The sequence below is a fragment of the Sminthopsis crassicaudata genome, chromosome 3 (assembly GCF_048593235.1).
Source record: "Sminthopsis crassicaudata isolate SCR6 chromosome 3, ASM4859323v1, whole genome shotgun sequence".
Lineage (NCBI taxonomy): Eukaryota > Metazoa > Chordata > Mammalia > Dasyuromorphia > Dasyuridae > Sminthopsis > Sminthopsis crassicaudata.
In genome coordinates, this window is record NC_133619.1 from 248,856,567 (window position 1) to 248,880,715 (window position 24,149).

General features: G+C 33.2%; 1 protein-coding gene across 1 annotated transcript in view; it reads right to left on the bottom strand.

The window, feature by feature from the left end:
- Positions 1–209: 209 nt before the first annotated feature.
- Positions 210–24,149, bottom strand: part of MGAT4A (alpha-1,3-mannosyl-glycoprotein 4-beta-N-acetylglucosaminyltransferase A) — a 127,373-nt gene continuing 103,433 nt past the window's right edge. The window contains exons 9-16 of the mRNA XM_074300352.1: positions 17,721–17,835; positions 14,943–15,073; positions 12,454–12,561; positions 12,115–12,308; positions 7,199–7,277; positions 4,681–4,747; positions 4,073–4,185; positions 210–3,925 (exon numbers count right to left, since the gene is read on the bottom strand). Coding sequence (XP_074156453.1) covers positions 3,899–3,925; positions 4,073–4,185; positions 4,681–4,747; positions 7,199–7,277; positions 12,115–12,308; positions 12,454–12,561; positions 14,943–15,073; positions 17,721–17,835 — 834 coding nt within the window. The 3' untranslated portion in view covers positions 210–3,898. The remainder of the gene's footprint in view (positions 3,926–4,072; positions 4,186–4,680; positions 4,748–7,198; positions 7,278–12,114; positions 12,309–12,453; positions 12,562–14,942; positions 15,074–17,720; positions 17,836–24,149) is intronic.

A 24,149-nucleotide genomic window follows, 5' to 3' on the forward strand; every position in this document is an offset into this window, starting at 1 on the left:
GCTAACTATTAATAATCAAGGATAGTAAAAAACATTTCTTTGCAGAAAGCATCCATCCATAGTTTACACAAACTTAAAAGCAACATATCCCCACTTATGAAATGCAATATGCTAGTGCCTAGAATCAAAAGATTAAAAAAATGTAACATTTTCTGCTTTTATGGAACTTGCCATCATTATCAAGAAAAACGTGTTCATAATACTTTGAAATGCTTTTATTTACTTTTCTCAAAACAATGTATTCTCTAAAGCTTTAAGAAGCTAGAGAACTTTGTAATGGTGTGATTAATGTAATAGGCATTCTTCCTTTGAAATGGACCAATATGTCACTCATACATGTGACAGATAAAATCCTACTTTTTAAGAGCACGAGTGCATTATTGTCTTGTAGCATTAATGGACACATGCATGAATACAGCAAAACATTGGCTACTGCAGCACTTACCAAAGCAATCATTTCAAAAACATTTGTAAAGCAACAAATTTAAAATTTAAGCTTACTCTAGGAAAATGGAATGGACTTTTTGAATGGCATTTCTGGCCACATTATATTCTCTTAATTTCATTACTTTATGTCTCATACTTTATGTCTCACTGTATGAATCTAGGTGGCATGGCAATATTAAACAAGTATTAAAAATAACATATGACAAAAATATGGAGGAATTGATGATGGGTATTTTGAACAGTTTCCAATATATAAAATACAGAAGTTAGTTGATACAACTGTTTTGTACTGGATTATAAAGACAAATATAAAATAATCAAATCTTAGTTCTTCTCTCCAACTCCTTTGACATAAACACTGCATAGTGAAAAATACTTTTTACTACTACAAATGTGTCAACTTAAAAATTTCAAAATGGGTTTCAGCAACTCGGAAGTAGCATGATGGTTACTATACCCTCTAAGAACTTAACCATATACTATACTTTCCAGAAAGAAAGAGATAGTGGGCTTTTTTTGAAGTCACAAATTAACAAAGATTCTGGGATTCTGCAACCACACTATGGCTCCAAACTTTAATTAAGATGTGCTAATAACTCTACCTGCAACCTTTGACCTCCTAAATGTGCCTATGTAATCATGGGAGAGAGAGAAAATGTACAGGATAAGACTTTGGGTGTATGATTACTTGGTCATGACACATATTCATGTCTCTGAATATCCAAGTATGATAATTTCCCTTTTTTGTCTCACTTTTATAGTCTTTTTTTGACCAATCTTTCTCGGTAACACTTTGGTAGATGTTGATTTCAAACAACGTTCTTTGTGAAAGCCGCACATTTTAAAATCCTATTAAGGCAGCTTCCAGTTCTTTTACTTTATCCAAAAAAAAAAAAAAAACAGTTTCTTTCCAAAATTATTTTATGGGAAGCTTTTTTCACTTTAAAGCATCAGGAAAAATAAAAATCAAACAAAATTTTGTAATAGTTCTCCCCATTGAATAATCCTCAAATACAAGTTTTTACACATATATGATGATCATGTTCTTTGATCTTGTCTTGATAACTCAAGTCCAGCACATTCCCAAGTATCTAAGTGTTTTCTGACAAATGTGAAAACACATCACAAATGTAAGACATATTCTGAATATAAAACTAAATACACCATTACTTGATAAACAAAAATAGATTTGAGTCATGATAAATTTATGAATATTCATCTACTCTTCAAAGCTGAGATACCTTTCAAGATTTCTTTATTACAACAAACACAATCCTCTAACTAACCTCACTCTGAAGAACTAAGCTGTAATTCTTTTACAGGGATCTTTGCCATGCCGAAGCCCTTAATTTGTGAGAGCATTTGACCTATGATAGGAGAAACAAGAAACCAACCAACAAATATTTATTGAGCAAGCACCTTTGTGCCTAGTACTATACTAGGTATTGTGGGATATGAAGGAATAAATTAGGAGTAAGGATTTGTGACTAGGACCTGGAATTTCATTGGTAGAGGGAACCCCAAGATGAAAAAACTCCTGCTAACCCCACAGATCTGCCCCTTCACTGCCTGGAATTTGTGGGGGTAAGTGACACATCCCATGCTGCCTCTTCCAGAAAGGCATTAGATGCTCTCCAAGAGCTGAAAATCTGGTTAAGAAGACAAAACATGAATTTTAATAATTCTGGAAAGGGAAATAATTGTTTGCCAAAGGAGAAGAAGGTGGGATCTGAGCTATGGTTTTAACCAATAGAATTCCAACAAAGGAATGGGGAAGATTTCTAGGTTGACTGGAATGAATTTTCAAATGGTAAGGTGCAACTATACATGTTTCTAAAATGTTCTCAAATTCCCCAATCATGATTGTCCCCAAATAGTTTATTTAAATAATAATTTGGCTGGTGAAGGCCACATTGAAGGAGCTCTTAGAATGATTCTATGAACTGCTGTAACAGCCAAATAAGACTCCTCATATGCCATAAATGTATGAATTTAGTAATTTTGGTCAAACTGATCAAAGACAAAATTTAAGCTGAAGTTAGACATTCGTATCTTTAAAAAATAAAATTAATCAGGAAAATTATTTTTAGCCAGGAAATATGAAATGAATCAAAGTATTTGCATCTTTAGATGCAAATCATCCTTAGACTTTTAGCTTCTTTAATAAAAGCAAAAGCTTTACAAAGATATTTTCTGAAGTTGATTTAAAAATAAAAGTCTATACTAAATAGTATATTTGGAATTACATGTAAATCAATTATGCAATGCTATTATTGGACACTAGGTTTATAATTTCAAATTCTAAATTAAATCAATGGAAAAATACAACAAAGCTATAACAGTACCTTTCACTAAAAATCTGTCACATTATTTATCTTTAAAATGGTAAGTACAATAACATTTCCTAGGGGGAAAAAATGATAGGTGATACAAAAAAAAAATTTGTCCAACCTTACAAAACATGAATGTATATCTAGGTAATATTTAACGAAAGGAATACTGAATTGATTACAAAGACAAGACAAAAATAAAATACAACATGTTATGTCAGTGCATAACAGAAACATTAAGCCTGTCGTTTTATTTTTAATGTATCACATTTAAATGCTAAAATTTATCAAACTGCTTTGTAGATGGCCTTATCCTGTACATAGTACAGTGTGACAGCCCACACAGAAACTGATCTTCAAAGCAAGGGGATTTAAGGAATGATAATGCCTTTGAAAATACACTATTTCAGATCCTTTAGGATACAAAAGTACTTCATTAAGGAAATCCATCTGGAATTGTATTATACTGGCAGTACATTTGAAAAGACATTTACCATTTGAAATGTTTTCATTTTCAAAGAAAAATACATAAAACTTAAAAAAAAAGTGTAACCTGTTTTTAAAAAGTAATTCAAAGTTTATGCACCAAAATATTTACTCCTCAAATAATTTCAATAAATTAACTTAATGGTTTTCTGTATATTTATATTTATACATATATCCCTGATAATCTATAAAAGGGGGTTTGCAATAGTAAAATGAAATCCAAAAGTACCCCCTTCATAAAATGTATTTAACATTCTTCTATTGAAAGAATGTAACAATATGTACACCTCTTATGTATTTAGGAGAATTCCAAAATAATACAAGACAATACTAACACAATGTGATTGTAAAATGTACAAATGATATTCAAATAAAAGACTTAGGCTTCATGTGAATATTATGGATGGGAGATTAATTTTCTGAATTGATCTGACAAAAAGGCTTAATACAATCTTATCTACAGTAGATTTCACAAGAGGTAGTGTTCAAGTGAAATACAAAAGAGAATGAAAACATGCTTCATTGTCTTGAATTTTTTTCTTAAAGAACAATCTTACGTGGAATCAATTTCAGAGATCAAAAGTCCCTTTGAGATCGTTTGTCTGAAATGATCTTGACTTCCTAAGAGAACTCGGTCAGTTTGGAACCTTTTTAATATGAATCTGAAATAGAGAAAATTTGTAAAAGCAATAAATTAAAAAAAATTAAATTGTAGTACATTATCAAAGTCTTAAGGTAAAAGAAGTCTGAATTCTTTTTTAAAAGATAAAAAACTTCCATTGATTTCATTAACTAAAGAAGTAACTTACCTCATTAAGAACAGCCCAAACAGCAGAATTCTGTATAACTGAAAGACGGAAGGCTGAAATGGGGTTTAGATTGGGATCCACCATCCCTTCTGCCACACCACCTTCAAATTTTCCTTTCAAATAAAAAGTATCACCAGAGAATGAATTAGGATGAATTAAAACATAAAACAGGATTGAAAATTAACTGAATGGATGGGTTTATCATGCCAAGAAAATTAAGACATTTGTTTATAAATTTGCTTCTAACTTAAAATTCTAAGTTGCCTAAGTTTACAATGCTAACTTGAACTTTGACTTTACATCTAAAATTTTTACTGGAAAATCCAAAACAAAATAAAAATGATAACCAACATAGCATTCATAAATTTTAAGTGACTAAATGCTTATTATTCTATTTTTAACTTTATAATGAAAATATTTCACCAAAGGAAGTAACTTCAAGGCTGGTGCTCTATCAACTGCACCATCTAGCTGCCCCAATCAATCAACTTCTTTAGGTATCTCTTATGTCCAGCAAGGGAATAAAAGTGCAAAAGATTGACAAGTACTTTTACTCAAAAAATTTATAAAAGAAAATGGGTTTTTACTAATTAAAAGTATATTTTTACCTATTCTGACATAACCATCTTCTAATTGATTATCTTTGGTTTCTTTGCTTATTTCCAACTCTTCACCCTAAAACAGAAATATTTATTATGAAAATAATTACTCATATAAAAGAAAACCAGAATATTCATTGCTATATATGAAAAAATATATAAAGTTCCCCCATATTAAACAAAGATGTTTTGTTAAATTGATTTGATTTTTTTATAAGGCTTTTTAAAAAATTCTAGTCCAAACCTAAAAAACTAAAGTCCTCTTTCAAATTTTATACAATTAGTTTGGAACACAGAAACCTTAAAATGATTTTAAATAGAATTTTCTTTTTCCAAATACATGTAAAGGATAATTTTTAACATTCATTTTTGTAATACTTTGTATTTAAAATTTTTCTTTTTCCCTTATCTCTACCCCCCCCCAAAGTAGCAAGTAATTGGATATAGGTTAAAAAATATGCAATTATTTTAAACATTTCTATATTGTCATGTTGTGCAAGAAAAAAAAACCATGGGGGAAAAAAAGGAAACAAAATAAAGATGAAAATGATGTGATCCACATTCAGTCTCCATAGTTCTCTCTCTGGATGCATATCCATAAAATGATAAATAATGTCTTTATAATACGTTATGTGGAAAAGGCTCAAGATCTTCTATACTAAGCACCATGTAAGTACAAATACAACTGTGAAGGCAGCACCTGCTCCCAAAGGCTAAGAGAGTAGCAGTCGAGGGGATATATTTTAGTGAAGATCAGGAAGGATTAGGACTGAGGAAAAAAAGGTACCAGAGCAAAGAAGAGGTCACTAGTGACTTTTGAAAGAACAATTTCAGGCCCTGTTCTAAAAAGCTGAGAAGTGAGAGAGAGAACTATTAGCTTAAGCTCTCTGATAGCTTAAGGGAATAAAGGGGACAAGAAATTTTTGTTTTTAGGAGAGACGAAACTTAAATGTTTGAAACCAAGGGACTGAGGTAGGTATATAGTATCTAGTATAGTATAGGGATCTGTCTTGGCAAGAAGAGCTATCTTATCATCTGGGGACAGAACAAAGAAGGAAAATTTGATTAAAGGGGTGGAAGAACTGAGATAAAAAAGGAACTTTGGAATGCTGGTTGTCACTTCTACTTCTGGTTATCTCATCTAGAAGTGATGAATAGAACAAGAGCATTTAAAATCCTAGGGAATAAGCATAAGCAGAGGAGTTGGTTGGTCAGAGATAAAATAAAAGGAATGCCATGTATAAATAAGTATGAACCCAATTGACGTTAGATAACATGAATTCTATTTCCCCCCCCCTGAGGCTGGGGTTAAGTGACTTGCCCAGGGTCACACAGCTAGGAAGTGTTAAGTGTCTGAGACCAGATTTGAACTCGGTTCCTCCTGAATTCAGGAGGCTGGTGCTCTATCCACTGTGCCACCTAGCTGCCCCCTATATTATGCTATATTATATTATGCCAATTAATATATTTTGTAAACTTTTTCTGGCCGTGTTCTGCTGAAGTTGAAGTCAAATGAAGTAGATGTTGGGAATGACCCAAAACAAAGAATTATCAGATCATGAACAATGTAAAGATGTAAAGATTCAAGGTTGCAAAACAAAATCTTAATTGAGTAACTATTAGTTTCAGACTATATAGAGAAAAAAAAAGATCAAAACAGGTTTTAGGATCTGAGGGGGAAAAAAGGGAAGGGAATGAAAAACCAGAGGTGATGGTGAGGTCAAAGAACTGGAGGTAATACAATTGAAGTACTAGAATCTACAAGCAGAGGTGGAAGCCAGGGTGTTGGAAGGATCCCAAATGTGAAGAAGTCAGAAATCAAAGGGCTCTGATAACAAAAATGACTGATATAGTTTGATGGTATGAACGTGAAAGAACACAGTGATAAATGATTGCCAAAGAGTGAGAGTTTGGAAGGCAAATGAGAGACCCAGGAAAAGAGCCCTATGCTAGGATTTTGAAAAGAGGATCAGCTGGTACAAAAAGGTGGGAGAAAAAAGAATTCCATGGTTCTAAAGATGTTTCCACTGTGAATGTCTCAGGTGGGAGCCTCCTTAATTAATTGGAAAAGCTAAGACATATATCGATCCTTCCCCCTCCTCCCGGCCCCCCAAAATGCAAGAGTTTGTGAAGAAAGGCTTTTGTTAATTGTCTCCCAAATGAAACTTTCTTTGATGACAGCAGTAGGAGGGAGAACAGGTGAGGACATAGGTCACTTTATCATGTATGAGTCATTAAAACTACATGCAACTAGTCTAGCAGCTATAGGTAAACTAAACTAAAACAAAAAGAAAGATCCATGCTAATTTTATAGAAGTTCCAGGCTCCTTTCCTTTTGAGCAAAACTTAGGCCCCTTATCTTTCATAAATGAGGAAAGTAGACCTACTCTATATTTTAAAACACTTAGGTTTTCGAATCAAAACAAGCAACTTATTTTACTTCCTGTCAATAGTCTCCTATGAATCAAATCTCTGCTATCGGTTTTGGTTTTTAAGGAAAACTAAGAGGAAAAAATTCAAGTCATACCTTAAAAGGCAAAACTTCCACAGTTGTATTTATCAGTATATCTCCTGGATGTTCTGGATTACCACTCTGGAACAAGTAGCTATTTAAAAAAATTAATAATGTTGGCTATGATAATATTTTGAGTTATACTAGAGATTACAAAAAGATAACTAATAAAAAGATTTTAGGAAAGAATTAGCTGAATGTCAGGGATAATATTATACACAAGTGAAAAACTGCAAATTATTTTAATTACTTCACAGATTCACAGATAAAACTTGAGGGCTGCTGAGGGCAGCATTTAATAATTCCTGCCATTGAAAAAAGAAATGTTAGCTGATTAATATAAAAACAAACCTAAAGATTTTGTGTTAAATAACTTTCATGAATGAGAGTAATGACTGGGAGCTGAGGGATTTTGGAAGTAACTTCAAAAAAATTCAAATAGGTATTAATAAGGGAAGTAAAGAAGTTGATATCAGTAATACTACCAAGTCTTATTTGGCATGACAAGGTAGTTAATTACCTTGTTACCACTCAGTTCTAGCAAGTACTAGTAACCACCTAATTCTCACAAGACAACAGCAACATCTTTCAGAAAATATTTTTACAAATATTCAGTGCCATATGTAAACACCCTTTTTCTGTTTAAAAATATGAAATCTTTTTTATCACTGGCTTAAAAATCACAAAAGAAAAATCTTTTATCAACTAATATTGTTCTTTGAAATTCAAATCCATATATTAGAAACTTTGCTATAAATTTGTCATTCCAAATATTTTAAATTCTTCTTAGAGTTTGGGAAGAACACTTAAAATATTATGTAAATATAAATTTTATTATGTTTTTGAGAACCTGAGATTGATCTTCACTTCATTTTTCAAGAGAAAATATTCCTAATTTCTCATGCCAGAAATGTTGCTTCTCATTTGAATTCCTCCAAGACTATTTGTTATGTAACAGAATTCTTATCCATAGAAACTCTATATATTTGAAAATAAAAACTTTAAAGCCAAACTATGTTTGGTACAAATTTTGTGACAATTGGCATACATGAGCTTGATTTAATGGTTTTTGTTGTACTAATTCTGGCACTTTCCCACAAGCTTTTATAGAAATTACCTTTATATACTATGTGACATTTGACATAAAACTTGTTCACCTAAATTAATACACCCTTCAAAATAATTTCAGCTCAGAAGAGGATGGAATGGACCTGAGATTTCTTCACTGTAGTAAACTCCCAAGTGTAGAAACTCCACCAATGCAGATCAGCAATTTCTCTTAGAAAGCTGATTGGGAGGTTAAGCAAATGCTTAGTCCCAGACAGCCTGTAGAAACCACCAGAAACAGTCTTTGAACCCAGATCTTTCTGACCCCAAAGCCACTTCCCCTTTATAAATTTATATCCATCAGGCTGACTTTCAACTATGAGCTATAGAAAATAATATGCGAACAGTGTACCATCTTATTACTAATTTTTATAAAATTCCTCTTTAAATTTAACATTGTTAAAACTGCATATAAATTACTGTAACATTTTTACTTTGATAATAATGAACTGCTAAAATACAGAATATTTTTAAATTTTTTTTCATATTATACATCTTCAAAGCTTCAAAAAGATGTACAAGTTTAACAACCAAGAAATTTAATGTTAACCCTGATTTTGTCTTTACAGAATCTGAATCAAGCTTTGGGCTCTTAAGCTTTTTGCCTAAAAAATAATATACAAAAACATTCTAGAAGACCAAATTACCTAATTTCCAAAATGTAATAAATCAACCCTTTGAATTAGGTTTTTTTGTTTTGTTTTGCTTTTTTGCTGTACTAATACATATCATGGATAAGTGGATTCCCCCCCCCAGACTTTATTTTTAATATTTTTTTTCTTTTTTAAAATTCTGAAAATTAACACCAAAACCATTGTTTTTGAACTGCTGTTTTTTCTAAATGTTTCTGCATTTATTATTTACTTTATGTGTTCTCACATAAATATTTCAATTGCCTACCTCTAAGGGGTAATATAAGAAAAAATGTTTTCTGTGTAAAACACTGCATTACCAAATCAATCATGCCAAAACTTTTGTTTCATCCAGAAGCCATGGGAGAAAAATGTACAATTGGATGTAAACGACATGGAGCCAAAAGCTAAAACTCAAGAAGGCTCAAATGGTGTTGATTTAAGTAATCTATCTTCATAAAATCTAGGGTGCACCCGTTGGTGTGAAGTTATAGAAGGACAAGGATTAGAGACACTGGATGGGAGCGGGTACATTGGTTTGGACCTTCATAGTTGGGAGTTATTCAATACAGATTCCATTTGAGTATATAATATGGTCTGAAAAAGAACACCCCAAGAAGAAATTCCTTTCCTCCTAAAAGAGAGAAATTCCTTTCCATAAAAGAGAAGAGGTGATATTGCCAGTGAGCAAACAAAACACATAGATAACACAGGGAGATTTAAGACAGTGGAAAGAAGTTGATGGTTTATCCCTAAAAGCTGTCCAGACTACCTGAGGATATAAGAGAATAACCTCCAAATACTAAGTAATTGTAAAACATTTTGATGACTAAAAAATTAAGCTGAATGTATATATCAATATACACGTTCTGCCATGAGCACTTAACAATCTCTCTTCCTTTAAAGTGAGATGTCACTTGATTCTATCACCCTATTCAGCTCCAACCTCCAGGTTCTCTCTTCTTACCTCTTGAAGAAGGTAGTAGGAAGCAATTATTACTAACCCTACTGACTGTTGAGTCACATACATAAGGCTATGCATACCTTAGATTATGCTTTTATGCTGAAATCTGTTTCTCAGAAACTCATTTTTTTCCTAGCTCTACCATAACCCACTACTAAGATAACATAAGGACGTTCACTCCTCACAGCGCTTGTCTTGCTACTCTCAGAAATACCCTATAAATCTGTGCAAAGAGGAATAAACCATAAACTCAGGCTAGGAACAGACTTACTGGCACCCATAAAGGGACCGATAAATCCCTTTTTGGAAAATAACTTTTTTTCCACCATTCTGATTGGGATCACAGCCTATTAACCACTAATAGCCAATTTGCTAGCTCGTGTCCTACACTGGCTGATTAGGAAATATATTGTTCTTTTTGATCACCATCATCCATCTCTCCAATTCTCTCTGTTCTGAAATTGCTCTGCATACTCATCACAATCCTTGATCCCTCTTCATTCTTTTAGTCTAGTGTTCCTCTTCTGGCCTCATTTGTCTTTTCTTCACAATCTCAACCACATAATCAGCCATTTCAACAAGGCACTGTTAGACCTCAGAATCCCTTAGATGCTTTTCCATCCATTGTTCCCATGTGAATAATCAATCTTACTGTTATACTTACCATCTGCCTTTTTAGTGGCCAATGCTGCTGAAGGAAGTAATGTTTATAATCCAGCTTCTTTACTTTAACACTTGACTTTTTCTAACATTATCAATCAATCAAAAGTGAAGAGCATTTTTTTTCCAGGCTGCAATCTCTTTAAAACTACAGAGTATAAACAATTTTTGGATGTTTACTTCCACTGGCTTCTATGACAAAGTTTTTTCTTTTTTGTTCTTTTTTGTTGACCAATGCTGTCCCCTAAAATTTTTCCCTGTCCTATTTTCATTTTTGTGGCTGTCCCCCTGAAAGTTTATTGCTTAGCCCCTCTTCAATCTCATTTCAATGTTCTATCTCAATGATTCCAATGAATAGTCCAAGGGACTTTCTCTTTGCCAGCCCATCCACATGCCAAAAGCTACTTTTCCCTTCCTCTGTTCCACCCCACCCTGCCCAGTTTCCACCAGGAACAAGATACCCACTCTCTCTGGATGAGATCCCCCACTCTACCCCTCTCCCATCTCATTTCAGACAAACCACCAACTAGCTGTTCCTTGCTTTTGTCCTTTACCTTCCGCTTGAGGGCAGGCTTTCCCCCATATTTGGAACACATTCTCATACAATGATTCTTTTTCAGCCCATGCCAGTTACCTCCTTAAAGCCTTCCCTGAGCTCCCAGCTGAAATTGATTTCTCAGTCTGAAGATTTCTTCATCTAGACTTCTCCTTTACTCTTATGAAATTCACAAGGGGAAGGAATAGTTTTAAGTGCCTTTTATGTCCTGGGGACTGTACTAAAGCATTTTACCAAATTACCTTATTTGACCTGCAAAACAACAGTGGGAGAGAGAGGGTATCATTATCCTAATTTTTTCCGTTGAGGAAACTGAGGCAGAGATGAGGTGACCTGCCCAGAGGTACAATTCTGGTAAGTATTTAAGGCAGCATGTGGACCTGCATAAGCTGGCTCCAAGGCCAGTGCTTTACCCGCTCCACCTGCAGCAGCCCTGATTGCCATGTGGATCATCCTCCTCATCACTGGCCCATAAGATGATCAAGGGCAGACAGGATAGTTTTCATCTCTAATCACCAAGACACAACACAGTACCTTATACATAATAAGACCTTAACAGTTAATTGAGCTTATTCAATTATTGATTTTTCTTATTATTTTTTGATTCAAATGAATGGGTTGCTATATTATACCAATCTCTGAAGGTAATGAGGATCAATACATAACTACAAACAGATATAATTATATGCTGGATACAATCAAAAAGTACATACTGCACAGAATATACATCACAGAATAATAGGTAAGAAATACCTAAGGTAACATTTAGAAAAAATAAACTACACGAAAAGGATTTAGGGAAAACTTACTAAATATAATTTTGCAAAGACAAGAAGTTAATCAATTAAGCTAACCTTCTGAAGTGAGCCTATTCATTTTAACACTTTATATGTATTTTTAAAATTTAATGTAAGGGTTCAGATTCCTAAGGTCGCTTATCTTACATGTTTGGAATAAATTGCATAACAAAAGAAGAAGTTTGGAATATAAAATCAATAGCAATATTTCTCACCTTTCCACGTCAACTGGCTTATCAAATTTAAATAATATGTAGTCCCCAGCAATTGGAGTAACAGCCCAGAAGAAATCCTCTCCCATGTAAGTTTTTTCCAATGTGTGTCCTTGGTAGACCTTTAGAGAAGTAGATACTTCTGCAGGTGGGTTTACGTGCATTGTGTGAAGTAATGGCTTCAGAAAATCTTTATCCTAATAACAAATTTTTAAAAGACATAGAATTACATGCATTGGCTCTTAAGAGAAAAAGAATGACTCATGCATACATATAATGAAAACACACACACACACACACACACACACACACACACAAATGTAGTGAAATTAAACCACTCACTGTGAGTTTCTGAATTTTTCCTTCTAGTGATGAATGCAAACCAACGTGCTGGAAAAGGGAAGGCCTGAATCGAATTCGCAGATTTGATTTTTGCCTATCACAATGTTTCTCAAAAAGAAAAAAAATTATGTGAGTATACTTGACAGTGTAAATTCTTATTTATCCTGAATAATGGAAAACTTTTTAGAATATCTAAAAATACAGTAACTGTTTCATAATTCCATATTGAATAGTTTTCTGAATATCAAGGCATTTAAGCCTAAAGATTCACTCCAAAAACAATTACAAATATCATTTTTGAAACAGTAAAAAGAATATGAAAATTTAAAAAGCAAGCTTTGAGTCATTATATCAATCGTGGATTAGTTTCATAAATGAAACCAAACTACAGCCAATAAATGAACTTCAATCTAACAAAAAGAAACTAAAAAAAAAAAAAAAAAAAAAAGCTCAGTCATTGTTATTTTCTTAGGTAAGTTAAGTGGAAGGTATCACTGGACCAAATTTCCATTGTAGAGATAAGACCAGGGGTGCAACCATATTCTAAACTGAACCATAGCCAAAGATGCAGAACATACTGACCAAAAAAATCTCATGGTATTAGCAGGCACTATTTTATCCCAGCAGTAGGTTAGGAGTTTTTAAACATTTTTGTACAAAGGACCCCTCTGACAGATTAACAAAATCTATGGCCTCCTCAGAATTTTTAGTATTTTTTCATAAATATAATTTTACTATAAGTTTCGTAAGTTTTTAAATGTGTAGAACAAAATACACAGGATTGCAAATAAAACATTATACAGAAATAGTTTCCCAAACATATATTTTTTTTAAAGTTCATAGCCCTTAATTTAAGAGCTTCTTCACTAGGGACATACAGAATAATTATGCTAATACTCCTTAACTGATGGTGACTAGAGAAATAGGACTTGAGACACGAAAGAAAAAAAAGATAGGACTGAGCCAATAGGTTCTCCTAGACAGAAAGTATTCCTTGGCTGGGGGTATATAAGGTAACCAATTACTTTGTAAACTCCTTTTACTCTGTCATTCTTAGCCTTCACCTTACCATCTCCACCACTACCTCTTAAAGCCAGATGATTTTTTGTAACAGATTATTTCAAATTATCAAAATTACAAATAATCTATTCAAATAAATTATTCAATAAGTATTCCTTGCAAAACTTTATAATTAAAAAGAAATATGGGCTATAAGAGTATGTTTTACATATATCATGTTCGTGAGATTTCACATCCAATATAGCTCTGAATTATTGGACCAAAGGAAGACACCTGCACTATACAAAAAGGGAGAAGCAAGAAAGTGCAATCAATTCGACCATTTTTTCCTCTAAAGCTACTAGCTGGACTTAGAACAACTATTTGGACCAATCTATCTCATATTCTTTATGTATCCCAGTATCATTTAAATAGCACAGGATACCTACTATCTCTGAGGCTTCTATAAGCAGAAGTAGCATATGTTTTTCTCACTGAGATAATGGAAAAAATTTCTTGTGAAGAACACATAAATATACAATTGGGAGTTAGAACATTAAAAGTTAGAACACATAAATATACAGAAGAACACATAAATATACAATTGGGAGTTAGAACATTAAAAGAACATTAAAACACTATAACTGTTGGCATGTGAAATAACCTGATATTGTGTAAAGAACACCAACATCAGAAAAATTGAGTTTTACTCCTTCTCTATTAGCTATGATGGCATCAGTTAACCTCTCTGACATGTTTTGTATTCTGTAAAAGGAAGGTGACTGGACTAAATTAACATTAAGGCTTCTTCAAATCCTAATGTTGCACTGATCTGTATTTTTTCAAATTAAAATTTAAAAATTAACTGAATAATTTTTAAATTAATTGAAAACTGCAAAGCTGTATTCTACAAGGGACTCCCCTTTTGCAATATGTGTATCTTGCCAAAGTTATACAGGGAACATCTGATAACTATATTATCCTATTAAAATTAAGTGATTTAAAAAATTTCCTATATGTATAAGCCTGGTAAAATATTAAAGTTCCTTTCATACTGAATAGGAAGTACGAGATGGCTTACTGGAAAGTCAAGAGGCATAAAAACCACAAAAAAGTTGAGAATCACTATACCATGCACATCCTGTCCTTGCACCTGGTGATATAGGAAAGGAAAAGGAAAAAGCAAAGAAATAAAAGCCCACAATGATACCATATGACCACTAGAGGGCAGTGTTCAGAAAAGAAAAAGGCTTCAGCAAGTCAAGCAAATTTTTTGGATCCTTACTAAAGGACACAATTAAAAAAAAAAAAAAAACTTCAAAAGTCCCTATATTTGCATGCAGTTTTATCTATTTCTATATCTATATCCAATCTATATCGTGGGTTCAGGCAGGGAATTCATGCAGCTTTGATTACACATTTCTAAAGCAGTGAAAAATCCTTAAATAAAATACATTTCAGAACTGTTCTTTTATAAGAAATTAACTTACTGCATCTTTTTCAGGATTGCAGACTTTCACCCAGAGTATATGGTCTAAGAGCCAATCAATAGGTTTCTCCTTGTAAAACATAAATATGAACTCTACAATCAAAGTGATATCTGAAGCTTGAAACATTTTACCTAAAAAGATATTTCAAGTAAACAGCAAATTAATGAAATAAAGAGCTTTCTGATAGATCCCTTAAACCTCTGTGTCAGGCTTCTTTGACAGTCTGGTAAAGTTTAAGGCCCTCCTTCACAGAAAAATGTTTTCAAATGCATAAAATAAAATACACAGGATTACAAAGGAAGGAAAAAAAGGATTTATTAAGCAACTATTATGTGCCAGGCACAGTACTGAGTACTTTACAAATAATATCTCATTTGACAAAGGAAGTCAATTATATTGAAACAGTTATCAAAATAGTTTTTAGAAATCCACAGACCCTAAATTAAGAATTCTGGCATTAAACTCCATAGCCAGAATTCACTGCATGGGATGTGATCTGTGGTGCTTCTTCTACACATAAAGATTTTTGTCTCTTGGCATTTTGTAACTCTTAAGTGCTAGCCTTCTTTACTGTGGGAATGTCAATGAGTTGTGATATTATTTGCTAAAAATATATGTACACTCATCTACACATTTATACATAGTTACTGCTGACCTCCACTGATGGAAAAAGTTTTCCTATCCAGAATTCTCCTTATCCATTAGACCTGTCTAATGCCTATCTCCATTGAAATAACGAAAGGCCTTTCTCTCTTTATTGAGGGTTTTATATTCAGGAAATTGATTTCTCTTCCCTATAGAAAGGGACCCTGGTGGTCCCGAAGCATCTGCAATAGTGGGTTCCAATCTCTACATGTACTACTCCCCCATTCAGCTAATCCTGAGCACATGGGGAATGCAATGTCGTATTCTCCTGCCCCTCAATCAACAGTTCAACTCAAAGCTCAAAGAGAATGTCCCCCCAGAACCCACCATAGCACCCCCAAAGGAGGCACATACACAATGTATCCCACAGGTGGGTTCTTTCTATACAAATGGGGAAATCTTCATAGAGGGGATACACCATCAACATTCCAATCTGAATGCTAATTTAGATGATTACTTCTCTTAACTATCTTCAGCTAAAGCCTTTAAAAAAATCTCCTTCATGGGCTAATTGTGGTTCATGATCATTAAACTTTTCCAGTCTGAGTTACAACTGAATAATTCATTTGGAAAGGTATTTGCTACCCAAATCAGGAATTTCTATGGGCAGAAGAAATGCCTAAGTCTTCTAATTTTAAAGAGATCCTTGCAGAAATCTCTAATTCCAATTATTATGAAAAGTTGCTCTGATTTAGGTTTGCACAACTAAAATAAGTGGTAAGCTTATATTTTCTACTACAAAGTCAAAATTACAATTTCCTTTTTTTTTTTGTGATATTTTTCTTTGTTTTATGCAAGGAAAGTATATGAATTAAAACTGGCCTCAGCTAATACTAAGTAAACACCCCAAGTATTAAGCTTTATTTCAGCCCCATGTCTATATGGCAAAAGCCCATTGAAGTGACAGTAAGCACAAAAAACATAGCAAATCAGATAATAATCTTCTGATCATATGGAGATGCACCACATATAATTATTCCTCCATTCCATAATAATTATTATGTAGAACCTTAAGATTACAAAATGTATTATATATAGTATCTCATTTGATCCTTGGAATAATTCCATGAGGTGTGTACTATCATTAAGCCTTTTATATATATTATCTCTTTGGATTCTCACTAAACTCTTGTCAAGTAGATGCTATTATTATTCCCAATTTACAAAATAAGAAACTAAGTTTCAGTATCTCAAAGACAGTGACTGAACTGAGGTCTGAAGTCTAGTCTTCTTGCCTCCAAATCCAGATTTCTATCTACTAAATCTCATCATCTCTCTAGTACTTAGCACAGAGTTTTGGGCATAATAAATGCTTGTTTAATTGAACTCAATTGCCACAATGATGATTTAAATAACAATCAAATTTTAGAACTGTATAACTGCAAAAACGTATGCTGGATTTGGCTCAGTTTCTATCTCCATAAAAAAGGGATATGTTTTAGAAACTTCACACTATTTCAGCTTTGTTTCATAATTTTAAAATATTTGAGTATTAAATGAATAACAAGGTGAAGAGACTTATTTTAAAATACTTTTAGAACTAGGAATAATAGTCTTCTAAATTTTATATTTAAATCTGTGAATCAATACTTCAATTGTTTAACGTCTTCTTTATTATCTTAGTGCAAGAAAACCATAAACCAGGGATTTCCACTCTTCCAGCTGAAGAAATAATGCTTCAAAAACATTTTTTACTGTGTGCCACAAATTCCACAAGTGGCCACAGGAGACAGAGCAATCTACTAGGAATCAGGAAGTTCTGGGCTTAAAACCTCACTCAGAAACTTATTGAGTTAATCTAGGAAGGTACTTAAATTCTTGAGTTTCAGTTTTCTCATCTATAAAATGAAAGGGTTGAACATATTTATGTCCTCTAAGGTCCCTTCTAGTCTACTTATATGATCTTATAATCTTGTAGCATACTTCATACTTTTCTTATTTCAATTCATAAAATTCAATCATGCCATTATTTCTCTGTCTTTAATACTCTCCAAACTATGCAATTTTCCTTAAAAACAAGTCTTAAAATATTTAAATATTTTCCATGTTCAATAAAAGATGAACTTTAAGCTAAAATAACAAATATTCTGAAAAAACTAACATCATATGAAAAATTAATTTTATTTTTCTCACCAATGAAACCAAGCTGGGAAAACTCCAAAATCATCCAGTCTTCAGAAGAGACCTGAAGTGCAAAATTCTTTATTGTACTGAAGTAATTCTGTTTAACAACAATGTCATCTTCAAGCTAGGGAAAAGGAAGCAATTATATTAGTAATAAGAAAGTGTAGCCTGCAATTCAATTTAGTAACTATCAAAGAAATGTTTGGCTTAAAAACCTAAGACCAATATGAAAATGAGAATAATTTAAAAGAAAGTAAGAAAAAAATGGAACATTACTTATCATAATACCTTCATTCATGTCTCCATCACACAATAATAATGAAATACTATGTTCGTGGGAGAGCTTTTTAATCAACCTTTTAAGAAAAGTTCCTTCATTCAGAAATCTAAAATGTCCCAAAATTTCTTAGTACATGTAATACTTCAATTCTTTCATTTCATTGGAGGGGGGGGGAAATCATACCACTTCACAAATTTATTTTATTAATTAAAAAGATTTTAAGCAAAACACAGAGGAGAGTGATATGTCTCCCCATGAGGTGGCATCAAGAGCTAACACTGATATTATTTTTGGTTTTTGTTTTTGATTTTTGGTCACCGTTGACCCAGACAAAGGAAGAGAGAAAAGTAACTGACATTTCTTCTCAAGACAAGAATTGCCAATATATTTTTTCAGCATTTTCTCTTCTATTTTCTTTCAATCTGAGTTTTCTTCATTTTCTATCTTTCTTCTGACTTTCCTTTTTTTGTAGGTATTATGAAATTCCATTAACATATATAAGCATTCAATTTCATGGAGAGAAAACACTATTGAAATTGAAATATAAATAACAATCTTTAAGAGGAAATTCTCTACTCAAGTCTAAAAATCTTCCAAATATCTATAATTATTATAACCCAAATACTTGTACTGTCTGTAGGATAAAGAGCAAGCTTCAGATATAATATTTGGATAATGCTAAAATGTCTTATAGTAAATATGAAACAAATACTTTGAGTTTTTCAGAGAAGCTATGTTTAAATCTTAAGCATTTTATTAAGCATGTATATGTTATATTTCCATTATACTACTATAATGACTTAGATCAAATTCTATAATCTATAACTCATTAAGATTTTATGAAATAATAGAATTTTAGACTGAGAACTTCAGAGATTACTGCAGTCTAACCCCTAACTAAAGCAGAAATCTTCTTTATACAACACAGTTAACAAGACCAACCTCTGCTTGAATGCCTCTAAGAGAAAGGGAACTCATTAATTCAATACAATCCAATTCAATATTTATGAAGATAACAAAAACAGCCCTAAAAGGCAGACAACTCTCATTAGTTGTAATAGTCTAATCTTGGCCTTAGAAAAGAAACAAAAGAAACACACCTCCCTCCATCTCGCATAAAGGTAAGGGACTTAGAGATGTGATGAGGCCACAGTTAAGTTTGGCTGATTTTGCTATAGGCAATATGGGCACTTGGCCTCTCCCATTAGCTTCAGTGATGGCTTTCTAAAATCATTTATCCTCCTAAGCTTACATGAATCATAGAGGACAAAAGGAGAAATCTATGAAGGCAAGAGGGACTTAAAGAAACCCAAGAACCAAGTATCCAAAGCCAAGACTGGCCTTCTATGCTACTGTTGCCATTAGATTGAGGACAGGCAGGACTCATTGGCATTAGCCTCTGGACCACTTCCATTCCTTGGTTAGTAGAGCAAACCAAAGTCTCCTGAAACCCCTATCCTGAGGAAGGACCTTAGAGCCTAAATTCTGTTTAATTTGCACAGCTGCTACCATTAGAATTGCCACAGGCAATAATATAATATCCATAATATACGTCTTACTTTTTTGCAAGGAGTGGGAAGGACAGGGAGGCAATGGAGTTAAATCGCTTTAAAGTTAAAGGGTCACACAATTATTAAGTGTCAAGTGTCTGAGGCTGGATTTGAACTTGGGTCAGCAAAAAAGAAGTGGAACAACATATGGACACATGATATATAAATTAATGTATAAAAGCAAAATACTGAGTGCATGTAAAATCTCCTCAAGGAAAGGGAACTAGGAGGGACAGAGCCTAGGAAGTAGAGTTTTATCTTAATTTTTTGTGTTTTGCTTTTATTTTTTTATCTGAAATAAGTCCACTCATGAGTCATTCCTGATCTGAACAGGAGTTTTGACTTGCTCCAGTGCCAACTAGGGCTGATTTACCTTTCCTTAGGCAACCTGGGGGCCACAAATATTGATGCCAGACATATTGTAGACACTCAATTATCTTAGCCTTCTTCAGCTCAGACCTCCTAAATTCAAGAAATCCAACAATTCTAGACTCCCTAGCAGCTCAAATTACAAGGTATGCACCATCAAATCTGGCTTTCAAGCTTATTTTTTTCTAAATTAACAAAAATTTATTTTTCTCCTCCTAGCAATTACACCATTGGGTGAAAAAAAAATTCCCTCTCACTGACCATGTTAAAAATAAAATGAAATACTATACCATGAATCCATCATTTATCAATAAGTTTTTATCAAGCTCTAGATCATGGTAATTGTATCTTCAAAATTATATATTTTTATGTTAATGTTATTGTATATATAAGTGATGCTTCTTTTTTTTTGTTATCTTTTATTTAGTTCAAGTACATACAAAAATAATGGTTCTGGAACAGACCCAGCAAGATCCAGTGCAGGATATCTTTCTTGCCTCCAAACCTCTACCCTGCAACTTGACTTTCCCTCAAGAATCTCTTCTATTTAAACTAGATCTCATTTGTATTTGTATTTTGTATTTGCATATTTTCTCCCTCAATTGAAAGTGAGTTCCTTGAGGGCAGGACATTTCTTTATAGCCTCAAGGACTAGTTCAGGATCCAATACAAAGTAATTGGTTAAAATATGCTTGCTGACAGATTGATTGAAGTTATTAAAGAAAGAAGTGAAGTAGATGACTGATGGGCATATAGAGTAATTGGGCTAATGCATGGGTAGAGCCAGCCAACAAGTGAATAAAAAAACAGTTCCCCAGAGGATCCTAGAAAAACAAGCAACTATGTTAATATCACCATACCTCTTTGTGGCTACAAGGGAGAGTTATATGTTAGTGAACAATAGGAAATGCTATTATAAAAACAAAAGGCATTAATATAATTTTAAAACAAAACAAAAAATTCTTACTAAGTTTCCCTCATGTACAAGGTACCATTAGATACAAAATTAAAGATGAGATTTTTCTTTCTCAAAGAGATTATTTTACACTAAAGGGTTATGTATAACATTTACATAGATGAGTAAATAAGATATAATTTAAGGAGATGGAGAGCAATAATAGTGAAGGAAATCAGAAAAGGTCATGGGTAGCAGATTGCAAGGAATGATACCTTAACAAGGCAATCCATTTCATTTTTTAATGCCTCTAATGAAATGTTCTTTCTCACATTAAACCATTATTTGTCCTTCTATAACTTTCATTTATTGGTTAATTCTTTTCTTTAGAATACAGAATTCTAAAGCTAATCTCTTCCCAACACAACAAAATTCTTCAAATGTTTCAAGAAAATATTCAAGTCATGATTAACTTTCCTCTTTTCCAAGTAAAACATATTTAGTTCTTTCAAGCATCTTCCATATATCATGGTTTAAAATATTTTCACTACCTTGGGTCATCCTCAGGATATACTCAAATTGCTTACTGTCTTTTCTAAACTGTGGTTTCCAAAACCAGACAATAATCCAGAAGTCTGAATATCTTTTTTTTTTTGGGGGGGGGGGGAGGAGGGAATAGCCCATGTTATGGTCCCTTTATGTTACAATGGTAAGAAAAAGTGCTTTCCAAAAATCCAGGCTTCTTAACTAACCAATCACCAGAGAAAGAAAGGGAAAGCAATAGTAGAAACTTCCATTAAGAAAAAATAAGGGAAGATAAGTTAAAATTAGCAAAGTATAAAGGAATGATAAAGTCATGTTTTAACTTTGTGCCCCTCACAGGTACAGGGACTCCTAGTGATCACTGACAAAATGATAAAGAAGAAAATATGTAATATTAAAGACAAGCTGGCACGGATGCCTATTATGTCACTATATTAAGGACCCATGATTTTGCAGTAGAAGCATCCTGGGGCACATACTCTCTTACAATTCAGTTGAAAAGACTTAGTTCTTTGCAACTCTAAGACCTGAACCTGCCCAAATCACCCTCATGGTAAGTATTAGAAGCAAAGATCTTCCTGACAAGTCCAATCAGATACTAGCCAACAGATCATGATACATTTCAATCTATGAATCATTAGAAAAGGCTCATGATCATTAAAATGTGGTCATTAAGATGACAAAAGTAGAATATAAGCATATATCTTCTCATAGGATATGAAAGTTGGAAAAGACCTCAGAGATCACCCTAACAATGACACTTCATGTGACAATTTGTGGGAAATGAGAGGACTTAGGGCACTTACCTTAGGTGAAAAAGACTAGAAAGCTATGATGCAGAAGCAATCCAACACAGCAGTTGTGATTAATGAACCTAACACTCCTGATCTGATGAGAAATACTACAAGAACTGAAAGCAATTTGGCAGATAGCAAACTAGGCACTAGTTTAAATTACATAGGAGGCACTGTTTAAATACTTGCTAATTGACAGATATACCAACAATAAGTTCCTAAATAGATGCACAACACAAAACTAAAAAGACATATTATAAGACAAAAGACAATGACAAAAACTAGAGAATAAAAAGAAGTAATTTCAAGACAGAGAGAGAATTCTTAACCAAACTAGGGATTGAAATGATCATAAAATGTAAAAGATAATTTCAATTACATAAAATTATAAAACTTTTTTCCACAAATAAAATCAATCTAGCTTATCTAAGAAGAAAAATTAAGAAAAAATAACTTCCATGAAAAAGCCAAATATAAAAAATATATTAGGAACTCATGCAAGTATATAAAACTAAGAGCCATTGCCTAAGAGATGGATGGTTAAAAGATAAAAAAAGTTTCTAAAGAACTACAAACAATCATATGTAAAATTTCATCAAATCAATAATAATAGTTATAAGAAATATTCAGAAAGAGGCAGGGCTAAGATGGCAGACTAAAAGCAAAGATTTGCCCAGCTCTCCCCTAAACCCCTCCAAATTCCTTTAAATAACGACTCTAAACAAATTTTAGAGTGCAGAAAATACAAAAATATATAAAGTGGAATATTTTCCAGCCAAAGATAACTTAGAAGGTAAACAGGCAAGTCTGTGGCATGAGGGGATAGTCCAGTGTGAGTCCCAGCATAGACCATCAGCCTCCATTTCTGGCCCCAGCACCAGCAAAGCAAGAACAGCTTGGGGGCCTCTAAGTCAGCAGCAGTACTGGTGCCTTGCAGACCTCTCAGCTCACATAGAAGGTCAGCAGGAAAGGTTTGTCTCAATAAGGGTGAGAGGGCATTAGGAAACCAGGAGTAAGCATGGGCAGCAGCCACAGTTTCCAGAAGCCCCAGTGACAGTTCTCTTTACCAGCTCTGAGGGAGCTCCCTGCTGCTTTAGCACACTGGACCTTACAGCCACATTGGAGCAGGGACGCTCCTCACAGCTCCAGGACAGAAACCAGTGTCTATGGTCTGGTCCCTGGAAGGATCTCTGAAAATAGTTGTATAAAACTTCTCAAGTTTGGGACAGTGCATCCCTCCCTACTTTAACAAAGAGCTAAAAGTTGAGTAATAGGCTAGGAAAATGAGCAGACTAATAAAAAAAGATTCTGACCATAGAAAGTTAGTACAATGACAAGGAAGATCAAAACACACACTCAGAAGCAAAGGTCCTACATCCAAAACCTCCAAGAAAAATAAGAATTGGTCTCTCAAAAGGGATTCTGAAAATCAAGTAAGAGAGAGAGTAAAATTTGGAAGAGAAGTGGAGAATATTACAAAAGGAAATACAAAAAGCTAATGAGGAGAAATGCCTTAAAATGCAAAATTGGCCAAATGGGAAAGAAGGTACAAAAGCTCACTGAGGAAAATAATTCCTTGAAAATCAGAACTGAGCAAATGCAGGCTAATCTTTATGAGAAATCAAGATACAAAACAAAACAAAACAAAACAAAACAAAACACCTATAAATAAAAAACAATGAGAAATATTTCATCGGAAAAACAACTGCTAGAAAACTGATCCAGAAGAAACAATTTAAAAATTATTGGTCTATCTGAAAACCATGATCAAAACCAACCAAACAAACAAACAAACCAAAAAACAAAACAACAACAAAAAAAAACCAAATTAAAAAAAAAAAAAAAACCTAGACATCACCTTTCATGAAATTATCAAGGAAAACTGTCTTGCTATTCTAGACCCAGAGGGTGAAATAGAAATGGAAAAAATCTAACAGTCACCTCCTGAAAGAGATTCCAAAATAAAAACTCCAGTAATATTATAGTCAAATTCTGGAATACCCAAAT